Source organism: Pangasianodon hypophthalmus, chromosome 3, assembly GCF_027358585.1.
Source record: "Pangasianodon hypophthalmus isolate fPanHyp1 chromosome 3, fPanHyp1.pri, whole genome shotgun sequence".
NCBI lineage: Eukaryota > Metazoa > Chordata > Actinopteri > Siluriformes > Pangasiidae > Pangasianodon > Pangasianodon hypophthalmus.
The window spans coordinates 21,023,715-21,047,500 of NC_069712.1; the positions used below are offsets into that span (position 1 = coordinate 21,023,715).

Here is a 23,786-nt window from a genome sequence, read left to right on the forward strand (position 1 = left end):
CGTTTGGCTAAGAATTTGGGTGGGAAGGAGGGGTCGAGACAGAGAAGTGAAAAATCCTTGCATTCCATTTTTTTTTTTTGTGTTTGTTCTAGGCTGAGTCACTGCTGAGGAGTGGGAAGGTCTGAAGAGTGTGAGAGAGAAGCGCCAGAAGGAGGGGGATAGCCTGCTCCATAACAGCTTCCACAGGAGAGAGAGCGAGAGAGAGAGACACGACAAGCAAAGCGACATAGAGAGAGAGAGAGAGAGAGAGAGAGAGAGAGGGAGAGCACCAGGCAGGGAGGGAGTGAGACGCTGACCCCTCCTCTCCCCTCTTCCTCTCCTCTCCTTCTTTCCTCCCCCCCTCCCTCCTCACTCGTTCTGGAGCTGGCGTGTTGGAGTGGAGAGCACACCGTGACGGAGGCATCATGAGCGATGTCACCATCGTCAAAGAAGGCTGGGTGCAAAAGAGGGGTAAGTGTCTCGCCACTCTCAGTTAACTAACGGGCTTGGCTTGCGCGTGTCTGCGTGTGAATGCGAGAGTGTGTTGTCTCCAGGGATGGAGTCCTCTATCATGGGTGGGCTCTACTGCTGTAGTATGCCACAGCATGGCTTCAGTCACATTACGCTTGTAGATGCCAGTTTGTGGATGTGGGCGTGCCTGTGTGTGTGTGTGTGTGTGTGTGTGTGTGTGTGTGTGTGTGTGTGTGTGGGTGTGTGTGTGTGTTTACACATGCATGTAACTAAGTATACTTTCACACTACACAGATGTGATGTAGAACATGTATGTATGTTCTTGTGTGTTTGTGTAAGTGGCTGACTATGACTGACTGCTGAATGCCCTTTTGATGGGGATTTCTGAACACACACACACACACACTTGCAGTCAGTCACAGGCTGTAACATGGCCTGTTTGATTTTAATGCATGTTTGTAATAGTGCTGTCTCAGAGTCCTTTACGCTTATAAAGGGACATTGTTTGAAATCTGTATTCCTGTGGCAGATATTAGGTAGGTCATGGTATGTAAACACAGCATCCATACTCACTGTATTGCGTAAATTCCAGCAGCTCCGTGTTGAACGTGAATAAAAACGTGTCCATCAGGTCCAGACTGCACACTCTGACACTCTGAGGTGGCATCTTTAATTATGGGTGGGATTTGTCTCTGTATTGCCTTGGGTTTTCCTGTCCATTATCAAACCGCCCCCCCCCCCTTCTCTCTCTCTCTCACTCTCTCTCTCTCTCTCTCTCTCTCTCTCTCTCTCTCTAGCTCACTGTCTCTCTCTGTCTGGCTGTTTGGGTGTGTGAGAGTCTGTGATCTCTTTGCCCTTGCTTTACGTTCAAGTGTGCTCCCTCTGTCACTGCTCATCTCAAACGAAGCAGGCTGATATACACCTAGTACTAACGTAAACAGCTAACATGTACAAATATTTATATTGTATTAGAAATAAATACATATTAAGGAAGTACAAACAGGATAAAGAGTTTCAGTAAGGTGTTGGGCCACCATGAGCCACCAGAACAGCTTCAGTGGACCTGATATTCCCTCAGTTGGTTTGTGGTGATGATGGTTGTGGAGAGCGTTGTCTAAAACATCAGTCCAAAATGGGCCAGACTGGGTTTAGATCTGGTCATAGTATTATTTTTCAGCCTCATCAAACCATTCACTGTGTCCTTGTGCCCTGTGGATGGTGACGTTGCCAACGTAGAAGAGAGCACTCCCATCAAATAGAAATGTTTCATCATAGGATAATGGTGATCAGTCAGAATAACTTTTTTTCAGGCATCACAACGGTGATGTTTATTGCCTGATGTGATTTGGTGGCTTTTTTCACAATCTTGAACCTTAGCATATACTCTGCATCACAAGCTGCAGAAGTGGGATGATTTGGCCAGATCTCAAAGCTGCTTTGTTTCAAGGGCTGCCTGTTTGATACATCGGCTGTCTACGACTTTACAGCTCCAAACCAATAAACTTTAGGGATGAGAGAATAATTTCCCAGGTTCACCTCTTGATTCTCACTTGAAAGATTCTGCACTGATGTAGAAAACATCACAATCAACCTGACATGGACTAATGCATAAACATTTTTATTTAATAAATACATTTTTTAATGAGAAAAACTATTGGAAGAAAAGTGATTTTCATAGTGGTTTTATTTGCAGCAAATGGACATACTATAAAAATCAGAATGTAGATTACAGAAATCAACATTCATTCATTCATTGATTCATTCATTCATCTTCAGTAACTGCTTTATCCTGGTCAGGGTCGCCATGGATTCAGAGCCTATCCCAGGAACACTGGGCATGAAGCACGAGCACACCATTTATGGACACACATTCACACACTTATTCATACCTAGGGGCAATTTAGAGTAGTCAGTCCACCTACCAGCATGTTTTAGGGAGGTGGAAGGAAACCGGAGGACTCGGACGAAACCCACACGGACATGCCAAGAACATGTGAAACTCCACGCAGACAGTAACCTGAGCTCAGGAATGAACACCTTGGAGGCTTGATAGGAGCAGTGCTATCCACTTTCCAAATCAAGATTCATATGGACTTGTTTTGTAAAGACATTGTGGCATCCTGAATCAAAAAATCAAGTTGTTCCACTATCTGTGTCAATTGTAGCAGGAAACAATTTTTTTTAAAAGACTTGATGAAACATGTATAAGATGAATTTATGACTGCTTATAGACTGCATTGCATTTAGGAAAGACGTACTTGGTCATCACAAAGGAGAAATGAGGTGCAGTGATGACATAAGACAAAAGCATAAGTTTGCTATCAATCAGAATATGAGTTACCAGCTTGCCACTACTGGTTTTTTTTTTTTTCTTTTTTTTCTGGAAAGCATGTAAGAAGTTGCCATGCTGATTGAATTGTGATACTGTTTGTGTGTGCTTTAGTGGCCAAGGCCACACCTGGGTTGGGCCTGAAGATGTAGAGTGGAGAATAAGTTGACGTATGTGTGTGTGTGTGTGTGTGTGTGTGTGTGTGTGTGTGTGTGTGTTCGTGGACTGCTCTGGGAAACAGAGCTCGTTGTGTTGGGCTTGGCTGTCGGCCAGGATGACCCTGATCACCCTCTCCTTTTCCTTTCTTTTCCCGCTTTGTCTCCTCTACTCTCTGTTTCCATTATTGCTTTCACTCGACCTTCTCGGAGTCTGCTTCTACCTTTAATTTCCCATTTTATTGCTGTCTATGTCTGTTTTGTCACCCCACTTTTTCTTTATTCTTTACCTTTTGTCTTTATATGTGCTTTCTCCTCACCTCTGTTGTGCTAGACGTCGTACTAGTGTTTGCTCCAGCAGAAGTTTTTGGCTGTGTCCCTCGCTTGGCCTGGCCGTCCATTCAGATCTCTTTTAAAAGTAAGGTTGTGTAATGGGGAAATGGACAGAGAGAGAGAGAGAGAGAGAGAGAGAGAGAGAGAGAATGAGCAGAGGATGACCAAACGGATGACATAATTTCCTGTTTACTACACCACTATGAATGGGACACTAGGAGCTCCCACCACAAACAGAGACCTATTCGACTCTCACCAAAAACTTCCTCCCGTCTCTAATTCATGCTTTTTATGGTGGTGCTGCTTGACCACATGCACTCTGTCACACTAACACAATGGGATACAATGTTAATTGTGTTTGTATGTTGTCGTGCTAACATACTACATACACTTATAACATATAGAACTGCACTTTACTGTGCTGATTTATTATTTTTTTTTTTAAAAACTGTATTGCATTGTGTACTTAATACCAAAGAAAATCAAAGAGGCCTTTTGGATAAACTGATGCCATGTTGTGAATGTGAAGTGGCATTACTAATGTGTATGTGTGTGTCTGAGTGTGTGTGAGTGTGTGTCTGTGGATCAGAGGCGAGACTGTAGAGCTTAGTGCTGGAAGTCACATGGCTGCCATGCTCTCTCCCGCAGGACCAGGAACACTCTGTACTGAGAGGAGGATGCAGGGACATGAATGAATCTCTCTCTCTCTCTCTCTCTCTCTCTCTCTCTCTGTCTCTCTTTCTCTCTGCGTCTGTGTCTCAGAGTCTTTTGGACATTCATACACACATGCAAGCTTTCTTTCATACGTCACATTCCATCCATGCCTTCACAAACTCTGATCACGTTATTGTCACATTTTTTTATATCCCTTGAGGAATTTACATGCTTTCAGTCAGAGCTTATATACACATTTCACTCTCTCCCACACACACACATCACACACTGACCTTGCACTGTAGACCGTGCTCACTTCTTTCATGTCTAGCAGTATAAAGCTCGCAAATGTTTGATGCAGTCATCTCCTTCTTGTGATCCATGTCCTCCTCTGTTTCCTCCTCTCTCAGTATCTCAGGGCCAAGCGAGGACATTGTGTGCGGTCCCATTTTAGAGTTTATGTGCTTTCTACTCTGTTCTGGACTATAAGTCATGCTGAGTGCTTTGGCCTGGCTCTAAATGTGCCATTGGGGCTGTAGCACTTGCACGATGTGCCCAGTTTGTGCTCTCTAACAGTACTTATTTGATGTAAGCCTGATGGAGAGGGCTCATATAGCCACACCCTTATAGATAGGCTGGGAAACTACCACTGAGAAAGGAATCTCGGATGAACTTAGTGGATCATGAAGACAAATGTATTTTGGTTGGATATGAAAACCGGACTCTAGTTAGCTTGCAACAACTTCAGAAGATAGGCTTTAAACAGTTTTGCTAACAAAGTCTAATGAGGGCTGGAAAAATTATAAAGCTCCAATGTGCTGCGCAGTCTCATGTTTTGGTTGCCTAGAAACCTAACTCACTAGGCTAAAAAAGTGGTAAAGTACATAATGTGATAGTATATAGCGAGCTAGTTAGTTAAGGCGCATTAATACAGATTAATCTAAACGAATGAGCATATGATTATTATCCTTTTCTAAGAAAGTTTCACATAATGTAGCACTTCGTGTTTGCGTCCTCACCAAGTTGCTGGCCAACGTTTTGGCTATGAGATGTGGTGTTCTCTCCTCCCACCCATGTAACAGATATTATTTGAGCCTGGCTAACATCTTTATTTTCTCTCGTTATGTTTAACTGTGAACAGGAGAGTTATGTGACAGCTTATTTTGTGCTTCCACAGACCCATGTGTTCTGGATTCTGAACGATTGTCTGTCATCCATGCAAGCAAATTAGTCCACCTAGTAAAAGCCATTCTACCTACAGCCAGCTCACGGTTTGGGCTGTTTGTGCTTTTCAGCAGGCGCTGGGATTCAGAACGAGTAGCTTGCTCTATTTACAGCATTGAGGTTCATCATATTTACTTGAAATGCGTTTAAACGTAGCTACCAAATTAAAACTTTTGCGGAAGTCAATAAGGAGTTTTTTAAGGGCCTTTTTAATAAGGGTTTATTTATTTACTTATTTATTTAGAGACACAAACTCTGCTGATTCCGGGTGTCTGGGCTACTGATTTCTCCACCACGTTCTGTAATAAAATTTAAACAAATGCAAAGAAAATGCAGCAGAAAACAGATTTCACACTGTATATTATATGCCTATAGCCATTCAAATTTATAAATCTACAAATCAAAATAATCCTAAATATGAACGTAACTAATGTCGAAACTGTATGTAGCCAAGATGACAGTTAATTTATAACCTAACATACGAATTGGGAATTCAATAAAAAAAAAAAGGTATGTAATTTCACAAACCTTGCAGTAGATTATGTTAAATTAATCAAGAAAACATAAAATCATGATCCTGATTTAAAATACAGTTTTTTGTACTGGCCTATAATGATTTTTATAAGATGTGACTATAAGGGTTTACCAGACATTCACCAAAGGACATCTGGGATTGAATTAGCAGTTTAATGAATTTGGAAGGAGGGAAGCAGACGCCGGCACACCATTAGACTAAATTTCAATAAAGGGCAATGTCCTTAAAACACACTCTTTGGTTAAATGAATGCAGATTTGCTGTTTTCAATTTGGGTCTGCACCCATCTATAGACTGGAGACACTGTCTGGCTTTACTCAAAGCAGAATATAATATAATAATGCATTTTTTTTGTTAATTATTACAACCGTATAGGCCTTTCAGTCACCTGCAATATACACTGGAACAAACAGCATTGTTTTGGTTAGCTGTGAGGTTTTTTTGGCTCAGATTAATGCAGGCCACTCAATAACCATGTTGAATGTTGAACGCAGGTTCAGTAGTTTGTTTTAATAGGTTTTAAGGTTTATTGCAGTTTGGAACAATATATACAATACGCTATTTTGTCTACATCATGCAGCGCTGGTGTATATAAGCATGTCAGCTATGTCGAATTTGCATTTACATTTATAGCATTTAGCAGACACCCTTATCAAGAGTGTCTAATGTACCAGTTGTGGAACATCTGTATTCTTCCACTGTTCCTCTGACCTTCTCGCATCTGATGCTCACCCTGTTATTTGTTTGAAGCAGCAGTGAGTGGATAGCCACAGTGGCGTGCTACACCCAAATGTGCCTGCCACTTCCTTTTATGGCCACACACGTGCACACACTTCCACGCACCCTCACACGCTCGGTGCCGCTTGCTTTTCTGCCTGCCAGCTAGTGTGTGTGTTAAACCAGCACTGGCACATAAGAAGAATGCAACAGCTCCCTCAGTCACGACTCTGTGAATGTTTTTTGTGCTTGTCTGTGTGTGTGTGAACATGTCGTGCATGGGGGTGATGCAGGCAGCAGGGGTCAGACGACAGAGCGGTTGTCTGTGGGTCAAGGCTGACTCACTGCGTGCTTCAACCTGATTGACTGCAGTGTTAGTCATTCTTCTGAAATGTGGAGAGAGCGAGGAAAAAGTGTAGAACTGAGATGGAGAGCCGAGATGGAGAAAGACATACATGTGAGAGTGGTTATGGTACCCATTGTGTGACCCTCGCACCCTTTGGTGAAACACAGGCAGACAGGATAAGAACGAGACCGAGCGAGGACACAGAGAGATTCCAGGACACACTCGGTTTATGGTTTTGATGCAAGCCTTCCAGGATTTAGAGTTAGAGACGAGAGAGAGGGAGGGCAAGTAGAAGAGATAAAATTGTACACTCCATGTCCCCAGGAGGAGAGGGCTGAGGCTGATGACGCATTTCCTCACCTCTCGGCGATCTATCTGTCTGCCTTGCGTCCGTGCATGTTTTAGTGATGAGATAATGATGCGCTGGGTGGGTGAGTGTGTCCGAGCCTCTGAGAAGTCGAGCATGTCCTGCTGTGTATCACTGAGCAGGAAGCTTAAACCACCGTCAGTGGTTTACCAGCGTGCATGCATCACTGCTCTTTAATGGGTGCGTAAGATACAATGAAGCTCTCTTTTGTTTGCTTCCAATCATGCGGCTCTACCTGCCATGTCTCATGTCTCGGGTGTCACTGGTCTAATGTCAGGATGGTGCAGAATGCCACAGCATGGCCACCAGGGAAATCTGCTGACTTGCAGCTCTTTGATAGCAGGCATATGATCTAAATGAACTTTCTGATACTGTTATGAAGGCCTAAAGTGCCTTTAGAAAAGGTCAAAACAGCCACCTCTGGGCACGTAGTGATGTTTTGGCAGTTTAACTGTTCACAGTCCACACAGTCCATTCTGTGAGATCTTAGTGTCTTTTTATTTGGATGCTTGATTTGGATTTCGCTCTTTTGCTCAGTTGAATTCATCTGTCATTAATGCAGGGGTAGCCCTTCTCACAACTTCATGATGAGCCATTAGGTAAATTGGAAATGCACGACAGAGCTGGTGTTTGCCGGTGCCAGCCAAGCACTCCCACACAGTGCACCCGCTGAGCACGGACTATCATCTTACCCCCCTGCAATGAATATGCAGCCAGCCAGCCAGCCGGCCTGCTGCTGACACGCACCTGCTTTCAGCTGTGCAACATCCTCCCCTTTATTTTTTTAAGTGTTTCATCAATCTTTCATGTGAAATACCACAAGTGGTCTGTCAGTGGGCTTCTATTGCACATCATTATTCCCCCTGGGCCAAAATATCCCCCTGCAGGATGGTGAAGTGTATTTTCTGCTCATGGAGTGTACACTGTTTTACCCCATCATTCCTGATCAAACTCACATGCAAAAGTACACAGAAAGCAATTTGTTTCACATCAGGGACAATCAAAGTGTTTGCCAAACCCCAGCTATATGAATCAGTCGCTTGGCGGATGTTGTTTGAAAAAAGGGAGAACATGTCTGACATCTTTCCCATCTTAGACTTCCTGTGTGAAAGTTGGTCTTTGTGGATGAAAATAGCTTTGCCTCCGCAGCTTCCTCTGGCTGCTGTTCTCCATCTCAGCTGCTGATGAGAGACAGACAGAGACACAAGGATGTGGGAGAGAGACAGACTGCGAAAAAGAGAGACGCGGGGATGTGGGAGAGAGACAGAGACACAAAGATGTGGGAGAGAGACAGAGACACAGGGATGTGGGAGAAAGACAGAGACACAGGGATGTGGGAGAGAGACAGAGACACAGGGATGTGGGAGAGAGACAGAGACACAGGGATGTGGGAGAGAGACAGAGACACAGGGATGTGGGAGAGAGACAGAGACACAAGGATGTGGGAGAAAGACAGAGACACAGGGATGTGGGAGAAAGACAGAGACACAAGGATGTGGGAGAAAGACAGAGACACAGGGATGTGGGAGAAAGACAGAGACACAAGGATGTGGTAGAGAGACAGACAGAGACACAAGGATGTGGTAGAGAGACAGACAGAGAAAAAGAGAGACGCAGGGATGTGGGAGAGAGACAGAGACACAGGGATGTGGGAGAAAGACAGCGACACAGAGAGAAAAAAGGATGTGGGAAAGAGACATAGACACACAGAGAGAGAAATGGATGTGGGAGAGAGACAGAGACACAGGGATGTGGGAGAGAGACAGAGACACAGGGATGTGGGAGAGAGACAGAGACACAGGGATGTGGGAGAGAGACAGACAGAGAAAAAGAGACACAGGGTTGTGGGAAAGAGACAGAGACACATGGATGTGGGAGAGAGACAGAGACACAGCGATGTGGGAGAAAGACAGAGACACAGAGAGAAAAAAGGATGTGGGAAAGAGACATAGACACACAGAGAGAGAAAGGGATGTGGGAGAGAGAGAGAGACACAGGGATGTGGGAGAGAGACAGACAGAGAAAAAGAGACACAGGGTTGTGGGAAAGAGACAGAGACACAGGGATGTGGGAGAAAGACAGAGACACAGAGAAAAAAGGATGTGGGAAAGAGACATAGACACACAGAGAGAGAAAGGGATGTGGGAGAGAGACAGAGACACAGGGATGTGGGAGAGAGACAGAGACACAGGGATGTGGGAGAGAGACAGAGACACAGGGATGTTGGAGAGAGACAGAGACACAGGGATGTGGGAGAGAGACAGACAGAGAAAAAGAGACACAGGGTTGTGGGAGAGAGACAGAGACACAGGGATGTGGGAGAAAGACAGCGACACAGAGAGAGAAAGGGATGTGGGGGAGAGACAGAGACACAGGGATGAGAGAGAGAGTGAGAGACCCAGAGAGAAAAAGGGACATGAGAGAGACAGAGACACAGAGGGAAAAAAAGGACATTGGAGAGAGATAAAGAGACAGGGATGTGGGAGAGACAGACAGCCTGAGGGACAGAGAGAGACAGGGTGGTGGGAGAGAGACAGACAGCCTGAGGGACAGAGAGAGACAGGGTGGTGGGAGAGAGACAGACAGACTGAGGGACAGAGAGAGACAGGGTGGTGGGAGAGAGACAGACAGACTGAGGGACAGAGAGATACAGGGTGGTGGGAGAGAGACAGACAGCCTGAGGGACAGAGAGATACAGGTTGGTGGGAGAGAGACAGACAGACTGAGGGACAGAGAGAGACAGGGTGGTGGGAGAGAGACAGACAGCCTGAGGGACAGAGAGAGACAGGGTGGTGGGAGAGAGACAGACAGCCTGAGGGACAGAGAGAGACAGGTTGGTGGGAGAGAGACAGACAGCCTGAGGGACAGAGAGAGACAGGGTGGTGGGAGAGAGACAGACAGGTTCAGAGAATCACAAAGTGATGTGGCGAGAATGAAGTTCTTAAGTGGAAATTGATTCGTGTCTGCAGTTTGCTTCTGTGCTTGAAGTATAGTATTTAAAATTTGAGTTAATAATCTGACTAATAGCTCAATTGTAATAAAAAACCTTTATGTATCCGCCACATTAAAACTGATTTTCCATTTTTCCATAAAGTACACGTACTGTAATGTGTTAGACAGGCAGAGATGGCCAGCACCTCAAAAATGTGGGCAAAGCCAAAACTATCAGAAGTGCTGATAATAATAATAATACTACTACTACTAATAATAATAAAAATAATAGCAGTTTGAACTTCTACAGTTCCTCACACACAGCTCCATCAAGTTATCTACATCACTCAAGTTGATAATCGGACAGATGTCCTGTGGAATTTTCTGGCCAGCTGTCTGTCTAATGTGACTGAGTAAACTAAATGTTTCAAAACAACAATGTCTTTCCCAAATCAGGGAACTGTTTGTTACAAGGAACTGTGATATTTTATATTTTATGTTTTCTACAGTCCAGATCAGAAAAGTTCACTAGACACACTATAACAATCTATTATGAAGCTGGGACGCAGTGCTGTGAGTTATTTGGGTTCTTTAAGCCTCATTTCATTATAATGGCGTTTGATTTTCCAGCAAGGTTCTAAGAAATGACACTGGGTTTACAAAAGTTTTGTAAACGCTGATTTTCTTCGTATGCACGTGTGTATGTTGATAAATGGCAATCACCCGTAAATAACTGGACGCGTGCATGCCCCAGCTGCTTTGCGTTTGGTGACGCTGACAAAACTTTATAAAAAGGCCAAGTTCACAGAGCAGAACTGTGCAAAATGGCTGAAGAATGGCCCAAAACAGAAGAATTTATCCGAGGCAGAAGTGGAGGCCTTTTGACTCACTTCTACAAGAATAACAATGATCATTTAACAGCAGTCAAAGCACCTGAACAGGGCAAAATATGGAGAGAATTAACAGAGGTGAATTCTGCATTGTCCGTCCGGCACAACATAATTGAGGTCAACAGAAAATGGTTTGGCAAAAAAACTGAGTAAAAAAGTATTACTGCTAATTGACAGAGTTTCTCTGTTATCGGGGGAGGACAAACCATGACAAAGCATTCTAAAATTAACCAACTTCCAAGTAAGATTTCATACTCCAAAAAAATTAAAAATATATGCATTGCCTCCTAAGGGCATCATGTCAATATCAGTAATATCAATTCTGCCATTTGTACTGCCTCGGCTTATAGCTACCATATACACAGTCAGGTCCGTAAGTATTTGGGCAGTGACACAATTTTTGTAATTCTGCCTCTGTACACCACCACAATGGATTTGAAATGAAGCAATCAAGATGTGATTGAAGTGTAGACTTTCGGTTTAATATCGATGGGTTTAACAAAAATATTGCATTAACCGTTTAGGAATTACAGCCATTTTTTGCAGATTCCCTCCATGCGCCACCAAATGTGGCCTGTATCCTCCTTATTTCATGACAGGTTAAGGAGATAAAAGGTCTGGAGTTGATTCCAAGTGTTGAATTGCGTTTGGTAGCTGTTCATGGGAACTCTCACTAAGTCCAAAGAGGTGTCGATGCAAGTGAAGGAGGCCATCATTAGGCTGAAAAAACAGGCCTATCAGAGAGATAGCAGAAACTTTAGGAGTGGTCAAATCACCAGTTTGGTACATTCATAAAAAAGAAGGAATGCACTGGCGAGCTCAGCAACTAAAGTGGATGATCACAGAATTCTTTTCTTGGTGAAGAAAAACCCCTCCACAACATCTAGCCAAGTCAAGGACACTCTGGAGGAGGTAGGCGTCTCATTGTCAAAGTCTATAATAAAGAGACGCCTTCATGAATGTAAATGTAGAGGCTTTATCTCAAGATGCAAACCACTCGTAACACTCAAGAACAGAAAGGTCAGATTAGACTGTGCTAAAAAACCTCTTAAAAAAGCCTGATCAGTTCTGATGCAAGATGCATTCTTGTACCAGAATGATGGGAAGAGGAGAGTATGGAGAAGGAAAGGAAGGGCTCATGTTCCAAAGCATACCGTATCATCTGTCAAACATGTGGAGGAAGCGTTATGGCATGGACATGTATGGCTGCCAGTGGAACTGGGTCACTGGTGTTCAGTGATGATGTGACTGCTGATAGAAGTAGCAGGATGAATTCTGAAGTATATAGAGCTATACTTTCTGCTCATATTCAGTCAAATGAAGGCAGAAAGCCCCACAAACAAGCAGCAACTGAAGGCGGCTGCAGTAAAGGCCTGGCAAAGCATCTCTTGGGTTGATGTCCATGGTTTCCAGACTGCAAAGGATTTGCATCCAAGTATTAAAAATAATCCTAATATTTATAATTGTTAGTTCGTCCAATTACTTTTGAGCATGTGAAAATGGAGGGAATGGCTGTAATTCCCAAATGGTTAATGCAATATTTTTGTTAAACCCCTTGAATTAAAGCTGAAAGTCAACATTTCATTTCAAATTTGATTATAGTGGTGTACAGAGGCAAAATTATGAAAATTGTGTCACTGTCCAAATGCTTAAGGACCTGACTCTGTGTGTGTGTGTGTGTATATATAAAATTTCCTTTTAGACTTCCTTTTTTCCATTTAGGCTTATATGAAACGATGGGTCTAAAAATATTTAATTTGTGTCAGTTTTAAATAAATTGAACTTGACAGTTCTCTTATGCGTCAATTTACACACACTCCAGTGCAGGAGTAGGACACGAAAGTTTTTCTGAATTTATGGGCTTTTCATGAATACTAAATTTTTTGTCACTGCTCATATATCTGATTGCATCCAGCTAGATAGATGAGGCCCAATGAACAAAGTTAATATTTTTTAAATGAATTAAATGATTGTTTTTTGGAGACTGCGTGAGCTATATGGAGTGGTGGCTCTATAAATAAAGGCATATTTCCTTTCTGAATTTTGGCCTAGTTTGTGATATACGGTAGAAATATGGTACTCTGTAAGGCATTGTTTAGGGCAGGGTCAAAAAAAAAAATAGTGCACCTCCTATTTGTATCTTTTTATGACACGTTATCTGTTCAATCCGATTAATGTATTCATATACAGTAACATTCCTACTTTGCAGTCACCAGATCTCAACCCAATTGAACATGCGTGGGAGATTTTATACCAACGTGTTATACGGCGCTATCCATCACCATCATCTAAACACCAACTGAGGGAATATCTTCTGGAAGAATGGCTTTCATATGTCTAGAACCATTCCAGAGAATCTGTGCCAAGGCAAACTGAAGCTGTTTTGTTGGCTCAAAGTGGCCCAACACCTTACTTAAGACACTTTTTTTTTTCTTGAGTTCCTGTTTTGGCCTGTTTACTGAATGAATGGGCATGATGCCCTGTTCCTTACTAACTGAAATAGTCTCCTCACTGAGTTTTCAAGACATTCTGTGCTTTATGTTTCTGGATGAATACCTGCTCTATATAAAGAGAGGAGTTACTAATCAAGGACTTCACTCACATCCTCAAGTGCTCATTGAATCCCCAAAGTTGTGTGTAGTAGAGCAAATAGTGGACTGAATGGAGGTTGTCATACTGAAGCTTCATAGGAAGTGCATTGTTAGAGCGCCGCAATCATTCATTCATAATCTCTAGCTGAGAGACTAATGGAGTGCTGTAGCGTGAGCAGGTTCACACTGGTTTTAAACATGCAATGGAGCTGAGGGTTCAGTCCAGCGGTATGAGTGATGCCTCTGCTGCCAGGTCATTGTGGTTGAGCTGCCACAGTGGCAGAGAGATAAAAGTCATTCCTCTGAATTCTTTCGACAAGATGGCCTTTGTGATCTCAGATGTCACTTTTTCCCCCTCATTATGAGCATTATCAAAAAGATCTCATCCTCCAACAGAGACTGTGAATAATGATGAAATGGGATATGCAAAAAGCTTTTCACTTACAATAGTCTGTTTCTGCTATAGACATGTTGGGGGCGCTTGGTGGAATTTTCATATATTGAATGGTAATCCTTTGGAGGAAATGTTTTCTTCGTATTTGTTTATCACTCTTGCGTCCTATTTAGAACTGAATATTCACACGTGGCTCTTAATCTTGTAGTTTAAGCCAAAAGAGTATGTTGCATGTTGTTCCTGTGCTCGAGCTATGCGGTGTGATGGTGTGGGTGTGTTGAGACAGCATGCTGTAGAATGCAGGAGGGTGACAGTACAGGCTGATCTGAGCTGAACCGAGCGAGGCTTTGCTAGGTTCAGTGGGTTCATTGCTGCTCGAGCTGGCACCGATCAGGCGTCTGTGCCAAAACACTCCTGATATCAATCACCCCACCGCTGTCTTTGTTGCACCCTTTTCCTCCCCCTCTGGCTCCAATCTTTTGCTTTCTATGTCTCTCTAGTTCTGTTTTTTTGCAACTCTACAAAAACACCTTCATCTTTTCTCTCGCTTTTTTTCTTCTTACTATTCTACATAGGCTTGTACATACATAGACTCAGGAACCCCTGATAGAAAGTAGACTGTAACATGTTAACTCACTATGCACAATGCTCACAGTGCCAGCTCCAGGGAGGCATACACCAGGGGTTTTTGTGGTGATTAGCGCACACACACACACACACACGCACAAACACACACAGTATTGCTACACAAACTCACTTCCGGAGGAAAGACTTCAGTGCGGTGTTTTACAAACTGAACCATTGTTGTTGGCAAACTGAATCATTTTGACTATAATGACAGTCACTGCTGTGTGAATACCGTTTACCTCAGTTGTTAAGGATTAGCTGTTACTAAGTCACAGGCAAGCACCATTTTGGAGACTGATTATAAAGTAATACAGTGATCAGCAACTGCAGCTTTGTTGTCTCACAGCCATCATTATTACCTCAAGCTCACTTTGTAGAAGGTTTCCGTGTACTAACAAGCCTGGATCGAAGGGACTGATGACAGTCTGAAGGTACAGGGACTGAAGGTAGTCTTTTTCTTAAATCAAAGATCTATCGTTAGAGGAGCTTCATCATATAATCCGACACGAAGACCACGTTATCGTGGTCTGTTATAGAATTCGGCATCGATTTTATCGGGATCTTCTTGTACAGTGTGAAAAGTAATAATCCTAAAAAGACCACTGCAATCGCACAGTGTAAAACTGCTTAAGCATCGCTATCAACAGGGGAGGCAGAGTTCTACATTCTATACATCACATCAACACCATCAACAGTATGTACAAAGAAGTAAAGCTTATTGCTTTGTTTTTTTCCCCACATCATCCTGGGTTCAAACTCGCAGCTTGGCAGAGGAGGCCAAAAGCTACAGCAGGTACTGCGTGTGGCCATGAAGAAGAGGAATCCCTTATTACCTTGTTAGTACTGCAGAGGTCTCGGAGAGCACAAGGCTAATGGGCTAAAGAGATCAGTAGTAACCAGATGACATTCCCTCAAAGAGCTCAACCAAAGTCTGTTCCAATTAATGTTGCTGGTATAACAGAGACAAGGTGGTTTGCCAAATGTTGTGACCATTACTAGGGATTCAGGGTCCATCTGTTTTTCGAAGTGTTGCATGTTTCATTCTGGTTCAGTGTGTTTGGGTTGTTTATGGAAACTGTTTATCATAACAGTTCTTATTATCTTAGACTGAAAAGATTTAATTACATCTTAATATTTCTCAATATTTCCAGTAAGGGTGCCTTTGCAGGAGCTGTCTTTTCATGCTGCGCTGTCAGTCAAGCTCTCTGAATAATAATCCAAACCCACATAAATATCTAAATCACTGTTCTGCTCCTACCAAATAATCCTGTCTCTGCTATTTATGTCCCCATCTTGCCCTGCTAATGTGGCTTAATAGACATGGTGCAGACGCAAGGTGTAAAAGCTGAAATGGATCCCAGTATTGCGCTCTTACACTTTTCAAAACAGACTTTAAAATCGCAATGGCCGAGCTTTAAAAGTTTAGTGCTGGGTAAATAGACTGGGCTGTAAAGGGCGATGAAGGGGCAGACCGAACCTCTATCAGCATGCAGACAGCATGAGGTGTATCAATTGATGCTGTTGCTGCCATCAACCGAGAGGGAGGATTCAAATGCATGCCCAAATAGCCATGTCTTTCTGCTTGTTTATGCTGTGGCTGGACTGATGTCTAGAGGCACAAGGACATTTCCTGCTCACAGACTTTGAGCTCTGCAGTTGTCCAGACTGACCCCGGAACCGATGCACATCCATTACCTAGCAGCTCCAGTGGAGGCGGGAAAGAGACACTCACTCATGCTCTGTATAGATTTAGGAACCTGTCAGAATGTATGACACTCGTAGTCTGTAGGTTTTTGTAACAGGTTTATGATCTCGGTGTCATTGAGAGGGGCGTTTGCCAAATGAAGTTTTTGGGGGATCGGATTCCTGACCAGTCTGCTTTTTTACACTGCTTTAAGCAGGGCTACAGGATAATAGCTAAAATGATAACTGAGGTTATTTTTTCCCACAAATATTCAGTCTCATTCTCCTTGCTGGTCAGTTCCTTCCTCTGCATTTTTTCCATCATCCCTCACCATTGTGGTAGTTTGAGTGCGATTGGATGGTGATGTGCGACCTGTGGGACCAAGAGATTTTACTAGGTCACAGTGCAAGGATTTTTTTTTTAATCAAGAGTTTAAAAAGATGTTTTAGATTTAGTTTGTCAGTTTAACCATGTCCGGTATCAGTAGTATGCACTTTAAGACGTATGACTGAACAAAATCAGGTAGGCCTACCTGTTGATACCTACCTGTTGATACCTGAATTGCATTGCTGATGGTCTCACCTGGTGAACATCTGTGCCCAGATGTGTGCTGCCTGAGCACTGAATGCAGACACACTGATGACGTCCTAGTGACATCCTGTTACGGCCATTGCAGCGCATTTGGGGGCTCATGAACTTGATGTTTCTGGAAAGGGGAGAGGCACCTCCATTCAACTCGATTCCCTGAACGATCTCCCTCTTGTGCTGGAGTTCCTTAAGACCCCTCCTTATGAGCCTGTGCAACATCCCAAGCTGAAATAGGTTTCTCTAAAAACTTCAGCAAAAAATGTAGGAGATAGATGGCAGTATGGCAGCAGTATTTATTGCTTATACTGTGTCAAATGGTCACTTTGTCACTAAAGTCTCGGCATGTGTGCGCACAGGAAGGTATCTGGGGTTCATAGCAGTTCATGGCAGTTTTTATGGTGCAGTTCATAGAACGATTTATATAACTAATGTCGTCAAGCCTAAACACTAACTACTAACTACTAGGCAAAGGCATTAGTATTTCCTTTTTAAACAAAACTGAGCCTACAGTTTGCAGTAGCTTCTGTCTGACAGTGTCTTACATTTAAATGTAAGTTTACCTCTATTTTAGCCATGTCCATCACAATCACTAGAAAAAAAAAGCTATGTGTTCTGCCACGGTAAACGTGGCTGACAGGCTGTTTTTCCGCAGCAAAAAATGAGGGGAATATTATGCAATTTTTATATATTTTTGGCCAAATTTCACATCCAGAAATAACCAAAAGCGAAACCACCATGTGCTGAGCATTCACAATTGAGTGGGATAGCTGACTCCCTTCAAAATACTGCAAGGGGACACACAGTCTTCCCTTAAACCTATGCCTTTGGAAATGAACATTGCAACCACCAAACGGTTTGATATAAACCCAGTAGTAATACCTAGAGCGCAAAAGACAGACAGATAGTAACAGTAATCACTAGAGTTGCATGTCTAGCTCGGTTGTGGGACAGCGTGCCGTCTGTGAGCAGATGTGTAGCTGCCTGCAGGTTGTGAATGTTTTGGTCTTTGCTCATCGCGTTGTTGTTTCTTCAAAGGACATGCTATGCATTAGCTGCAAGTCCGATAGCTATTCATCAGGTAGTTTATTTTTCCGGGTGCATTTTTGTGAAACATATCTCAATTTAAGACAAAAGGTCATAGCACCACCTTCATCAGCATGACACATCTGTTTCCCTGCTAACACACTGGTGTGTAATATTTTTATCCCAGTGTCATGATAAAAGTGTAACTCGTTCAGTGCAGAGAAACAAAGATATTTCCTCCATGCCTGTACAAACGGAGACACTTCTTGTCCTATCTCATGTGGTTTGTCTCAGTAGTCAAGCTTTGAAAAGTAGTAAATTAGAGTTTGATTACAGCTGCCATATGTATATGTGTGTGTGTGTGTGTGTATGTATGTATATATATATATATATATATATATATATATATATATATATATATATATATATATATATATATATAAATGTATGTATGTATGTATGTATGTGTGGAACTGCTCACTCTCTCCCTAGGAAATCATTGTGTAGCTCATCAACTAATTGTATGTGCTACGGTAGGAGACAGTTAAATTAACTAGTTCAAGCAACTCATGGCCTTGCAAGGATGTTTTAAAATTAAGTATAAAAGTGGAATGAATAAACCGCACATCCACACACACACTCACATACTGCTGTGGGTAAAGGCTTAGTGTTGGTTTGCATGCATGTGTGTATGATATTTCAAATATTCTAATATTATTTAAATAATGTTTTGAAACACATGAATAATAAATTTCCCTGAATTGCCCTTGTGTATGAGGTGTGCATTCTCATGGTTTTATATCATCATGGGGAAAAGTGTTGAGTTAAATAACTTTTTATTAAAAAAAAAAATGCAGCTTTTATTTCTAAAACTAAAAGAGGCAAAAGATTATCATTTACTTTTGATACTTTTAGGGTTATGTGGATATGTAGCATTTGTTACAAGTCAATGGAAATGCCCCACAAAGTTAGAATTACAAATGTGTAAAGTGTGTCTGTCTCTTCTGTCTTTACCCGCTTCTTCTTCTCAGTATTAGATCTCCTCTAAAATCTCAGCATCTTTGCTACTGTTGTGTAGCTGGTCCACACACATACACTCACACTCCTAAAGGTCTTTAAGTGGGCTATATTATTCAGTACCACATGGAGACGAAGGCTAGCCTCCAGCTGTGCTGTCTCAGTTTGATGAGCAGAGGAGTGCTTTAGCGTCTGTCTCACCGAAACACTGCACTCCTGTGCTGCCTGAGTCACTACAACACTCACAGCCACGCATCTTCATCTCGCAGTCAAAATAAAAGCGCAGCTCTAAGGAGCTACGGTACTGAATTCATTGTGCTTGAGTGTTTGTCTCTATCATGCCTTTATCAAGTGCTGTTTTCAGTCCAGCTCAGATTTCTTACACTGGTGTTACGACTTAAGCCAGCTTTACACTGCATGACATTCGGCTGGATTTTGCTATCGCAGGCACAATCATGCATCATAAAAGATAATCTTTGGTCTTTGGTGGTCTTAGAATGCATAATGTGACATTTAGTGCTGGTGTAACCAAAGACAACGGGCGACAAAGTTCCGGCAGTATCAGAGGTTTTTGCTTTAAATCTCAGAGTGTGACCGCTGTTACGACACGCCTCTAAAATCTACCAATAGGAGGACGGCATATGATTATACAAAACTCCCGAGGTAGCTACAAACACGTTCGTGCAACGGCGAAAATGTTTGTAAACAAAACATACAGGATTTAAAAGAAGAGCAGTTTGTTGAATTGTGGAAGCAGTCAGAATGCCTCTATCATGTCTCATCACAGTTAAATCATGACAGGACAAAAAGGGACGTGAAATGGATGAATTACAGCTTCTAGACGTGTAGCTAGCTAGGTAACTCACAAAAAGCTCTGTTCATAGAGTTTATTTACTATTATGACAATGAGAAGAGCTATAAACCTGTGCTGAGTCACTGCACACCAGTATGGCAGAACGTAGTAGCTATCTTCATCTTTTAATCTGACATGAAGAACATGTTATAGAATTCTTACTGGGATTATCTCGTACAGTGTGACAAGTAATAATCGTAAAAGACTGCTGGAATCGCACAGTGTAAAATTGACTTTAGACGTCTCTGCAGAAGCAGGCTGATCACATAATAAGTTAAATGGCTAAAAATGAAGAGAGCCCTAGTATTTTAAGCACTCTGTCCAATAAGAGGGGCAGATGGGATTAGGATGGCTATTATAAGGAGACAGGAAGTTGCTGATCCTCTTCCTGATTGGTCTTAGGTTTGGAGAGCAGCATTGCAGGCAGAGGACGACGAGAGAGCTGTCTTAACTGAGATATCTTCTCCGGCGTGAACTACATACTGGCTTGATCCGATTGTGGCTGTGTATGAAAAATAAACGTGTCCCTCAATCCATCATTCAGTTTGGAAATGGCTATCTATACAGCAAATCACATGGTGAATAGTACTAGGGACATATCAATACCATTTCCAAACCTGCCAGATCCAGTACGAGAATGTTTTTTGGTACTCGTTACCTATACTGATACCGATATGAGTAACCTGTTTAGAATTATGAAACGGCATTATGAAACATTTTATTTAGCTCTGTTTATGTTTCCCTGCTTTGCATCGTGGCCATGAAAAGCACACACATGCATGTTTTTGCACTGAAGCTACTCTTTCTATCTCGACTAATCATCAAGAACAACATAACATAGGTAATGCTGTTATTTTCTTTCACCTAGGTTAGTACCGCCTCGTGATATTTTCACAGAACTATCTTTGCTTTGATTGCCATCATTAACAGTGAAATACGTCCACATTGCTGTCATTGTGTGTCGTCTGTTCATTAGCGTTACAGCGTGCGCAATGCTTAGGTCACGTAGCTTCACGTGGTATCAGATGTTGGTATTTTATGAGTATGAGTAAATGAGCATGGTATCAGACCAGTGCCCAAAGCCAGTATCTGTATCGATGCATCCCTATATAGTACAGAATTTTGCATAGAAAGAAGACACTGCATTTCTCATTTCTGTTAGCTCATCTGAGAGCATATTTACTGTCAGAGTTTTATATCAGCTAGAAGGAACTTAATATCAGCCAGAAGGAAATGAATATCTCTGGTGAATGCTTCCAGCTTATTGCTTAAAAGAGCATAGCAGTAGGCATTTGGTCTATCAGATCAGTGCCCTTGGCATACATCCATATTTCCTAGAAGCTACTATTTGCTTAGAGGTTCTACTGCGACAAAGATCCATTTACTGGCCCAGCTCACCTTACCTGCTCCAGACCAGAGTTAGTAGCTGTCACCTACCAAGTAGTGCTGGGTGATATGACAAAAATATCATATCACGATATGCTTGAGGACAGTTCTTCGATACATGATATGTATCACAATATATGTAGTAAGTTTGCTAAATAGTTGTGTAAATTATTAGCTGCTTCCAAACAGAGTTTGCAATTGTAAAAATAGTGACGATACACGCAGTATCTCAGAAAATGTATTGTGACTATTTATTTTGAGGTTAATATTATATTGTCATTGCCCAGTTTTACTGCCAAGCCCATCTTTTTTGACATGTCTATCATTTGTATAGACTAGGAGTCCATCATCTTTCACTCCGGTTTCATGTTGTAAATGTGCTCGCCTGGATCTTTGTACACATCTCCGAGTGATCCACTCTGTGACAGCTTGTGTCGTTTTGAAGACCCTCTGCACCCTCCTTGCTTCTTCGTGCTAATTCTCTGGTTGTTACACGGTGGCCTCTCTATCTCTCCTGAAAAGCTTTCCAGGGAAATCCCTTTTTCCTGAAACGTGGAGTCATCTGGGGTGAGGCAGAAGGCAGCGAGTCCATTAAGCTGTGAAAATCGGCATGCCAAGCCCACAATCCCGTGGGGCCATGCCCCGGGGAGCCACACCTCCTCCTCTTCACCGATCTAATTTGCAGGACCGGATAGAGGGGGAGCGAGCGTGAGGCAGAGACTACGAGAGTGTGGGGACTGAGGGGGGAAATGCACTCTTGAAAGCCATCAGGAAGCTGTTTTATTCTTCTGGCGGAGATGAAACGGAGATGCTTTTAAGCAACGTTTGATGATGTCCACAGTGTGCACGTGTTTTTTTTTTTTTTTAATGAAAGGTTTATTTTTCCCAGTATGTAGACAATGGTCAAATGTTTGTCTCAGAAGAGAAATTTGTTATCCCTTTATGAACCGCATATTACTTGCACATATATTAAATCCAGAAGCTGGTATTACATCAAAAAAAAAAAAAAAAACGTAATATTTGAACACCAAAGCAAAACAAGAGCTTCTGTCCAGGTCTGTATAGAGGCAGGATGAGGAATCTTGTGTAATCTTGTACTGAATCTTGTACTGTAACATATGAAGGACATTGGTCAGTAAAACATCAGCACAGCTTGCCCTGTCTCCATCAGGATAATGGCGAGAGGTGCTAGCAACAGGGCACTTTCAGGTCACTTAACCCTGCAAAAGGTTGCTCTCAGCAGGCCTTGCACATTGACAGGTCACTGCAGCTCACTGTCGCAGCATGGTCTGTCACTTTCTGTCACATGTCTCTTTGTGCTGAAGGTTAATCACCAGATGTGCCTGTGTTCTGCCACCCTTGCTGCCATGGCTTTCATATGATATTTCATCTGACACTGTCGTCCACTGCATTTGAGAGTCCATAGGGCTGGAGGGCAGGCATTATTTTTAGCCTCTACAACCAGTAGGACCCTGTCTGGCTGGTTTATGTCCATGTTGTAGGCTTAATAATCTCTCTCCAAGCCCATGCTCATAATCATACATCTCCTTAGACACTGATGAGGCTACTTAGTAAGAGAAATGCTCATGTACTCTCTGCTGCCCTTGCATTCATCCCTGGAGTCAAGTGATTTCTTAAGCCTTACTTGAACTTCTTGAACTTTCCTGAAGCTGAAATAATATTTTTTTAATGAGAGTTTATGCCATTAAAGACATATTAATACAGTTCATATTGTTTCTATACAAACTGCTAAGCTTCAGTATCATCTTCCTCAGTAGAGCGCCTCTTCCTGCTTTTCCCATATTAGTACTTCACAGAGCGATTATAGTTACAAATGGCACTTTCTAGTTCCCTTACAAACATGTACATGTACCTGAAATGCATCGCAGTGCAGTGGAACATTGACCTCAGAATCGTTGGACATCATGTAGCCTTTGGAGAAACGACTCATGAAACTTTAACCAAAGTGAGGCATTGCTGCTCTGCAAGGAACAAAGTGCTAGAGTGCAAGTTTCAGCATGTCTCGCATGACAGCAGCCATTTAAATTCTCTCTCTTTCCTGATTTAGATTTTTTTTTATCTTCCTTGTTTTCTATCTCTGCCCTCAGTAGGAGAATCATGATATCACACTATTAATTAACCTTTTAAAAGCACACAAGCAGTTATTGAAAATTAAAAGGAAAATTATTACAAAATTTTTACACCTATTTGTATATGTTACAAAAACCGAAACGAAACAAAATGATCAAATGTTGTTCTTTTTTAGAATGATATCTATGAGAATCTCTTTGTCAGTATTTATCACGTTGTGGTTAGAAGCTGAAAGAGAGAATGGAAGTGAGGAAACACGGTGCGCTGAGCCAAAACATTTTGATCTAGCACAGCAGTTTGGAGTGCTGCTTAGCCAAGAATAGATAGTTTGGTTCTGGTCAGCAGTGACGTGTTCTTCTATGCGTTCGATAGCCATTGTTTATGAAAGTTACATACACGCTAGTAGTGGCAGCAGAAGGTTTACAGCGCAGTCCACGTCCCCTGCACAGAGAAATGGAGGTTGCTGTATAATTTAGAAGGCCAGATGGAGGGGGCTCAGAAAGTTGTACAGAGTTGCAGCCAGCCACAAAAAGGGATGAGAACCGGTAGAGTAAGGAACTTGATAGTGTAGCTGGTAATAGACGGAAATGGGTTTTAATTG

At 42.4% G+C, this 23,786-nt stretch overlaps 1 protein-coding gene across 2 annotated transcripts in view; it reads left to right on the top strand.

The window, feature by feature from the left end:
• akt3a (v-akt murine thymoma viral oncogene homolog 3a) overlaps positions 1-23,786 on the top strand; it is a 96,781-nt gene that overhangs the window by 17,852 nt on the left and 55,143 nt on the right. For both annotated transcript variants that reach the window (XM_026942277.3, XM_034302773.2), the window contains exon 2: positions 93-450. In XM_026942277.3, coding sequence (XP_026798078.1) covers positions 405-450 — 46 coding nt within the window. In that variant the 5' untranslated portion in view covers positions 93-404. The remainder of the gene's footprint in view (positions 1-92; positions 451-23,786) is intronic.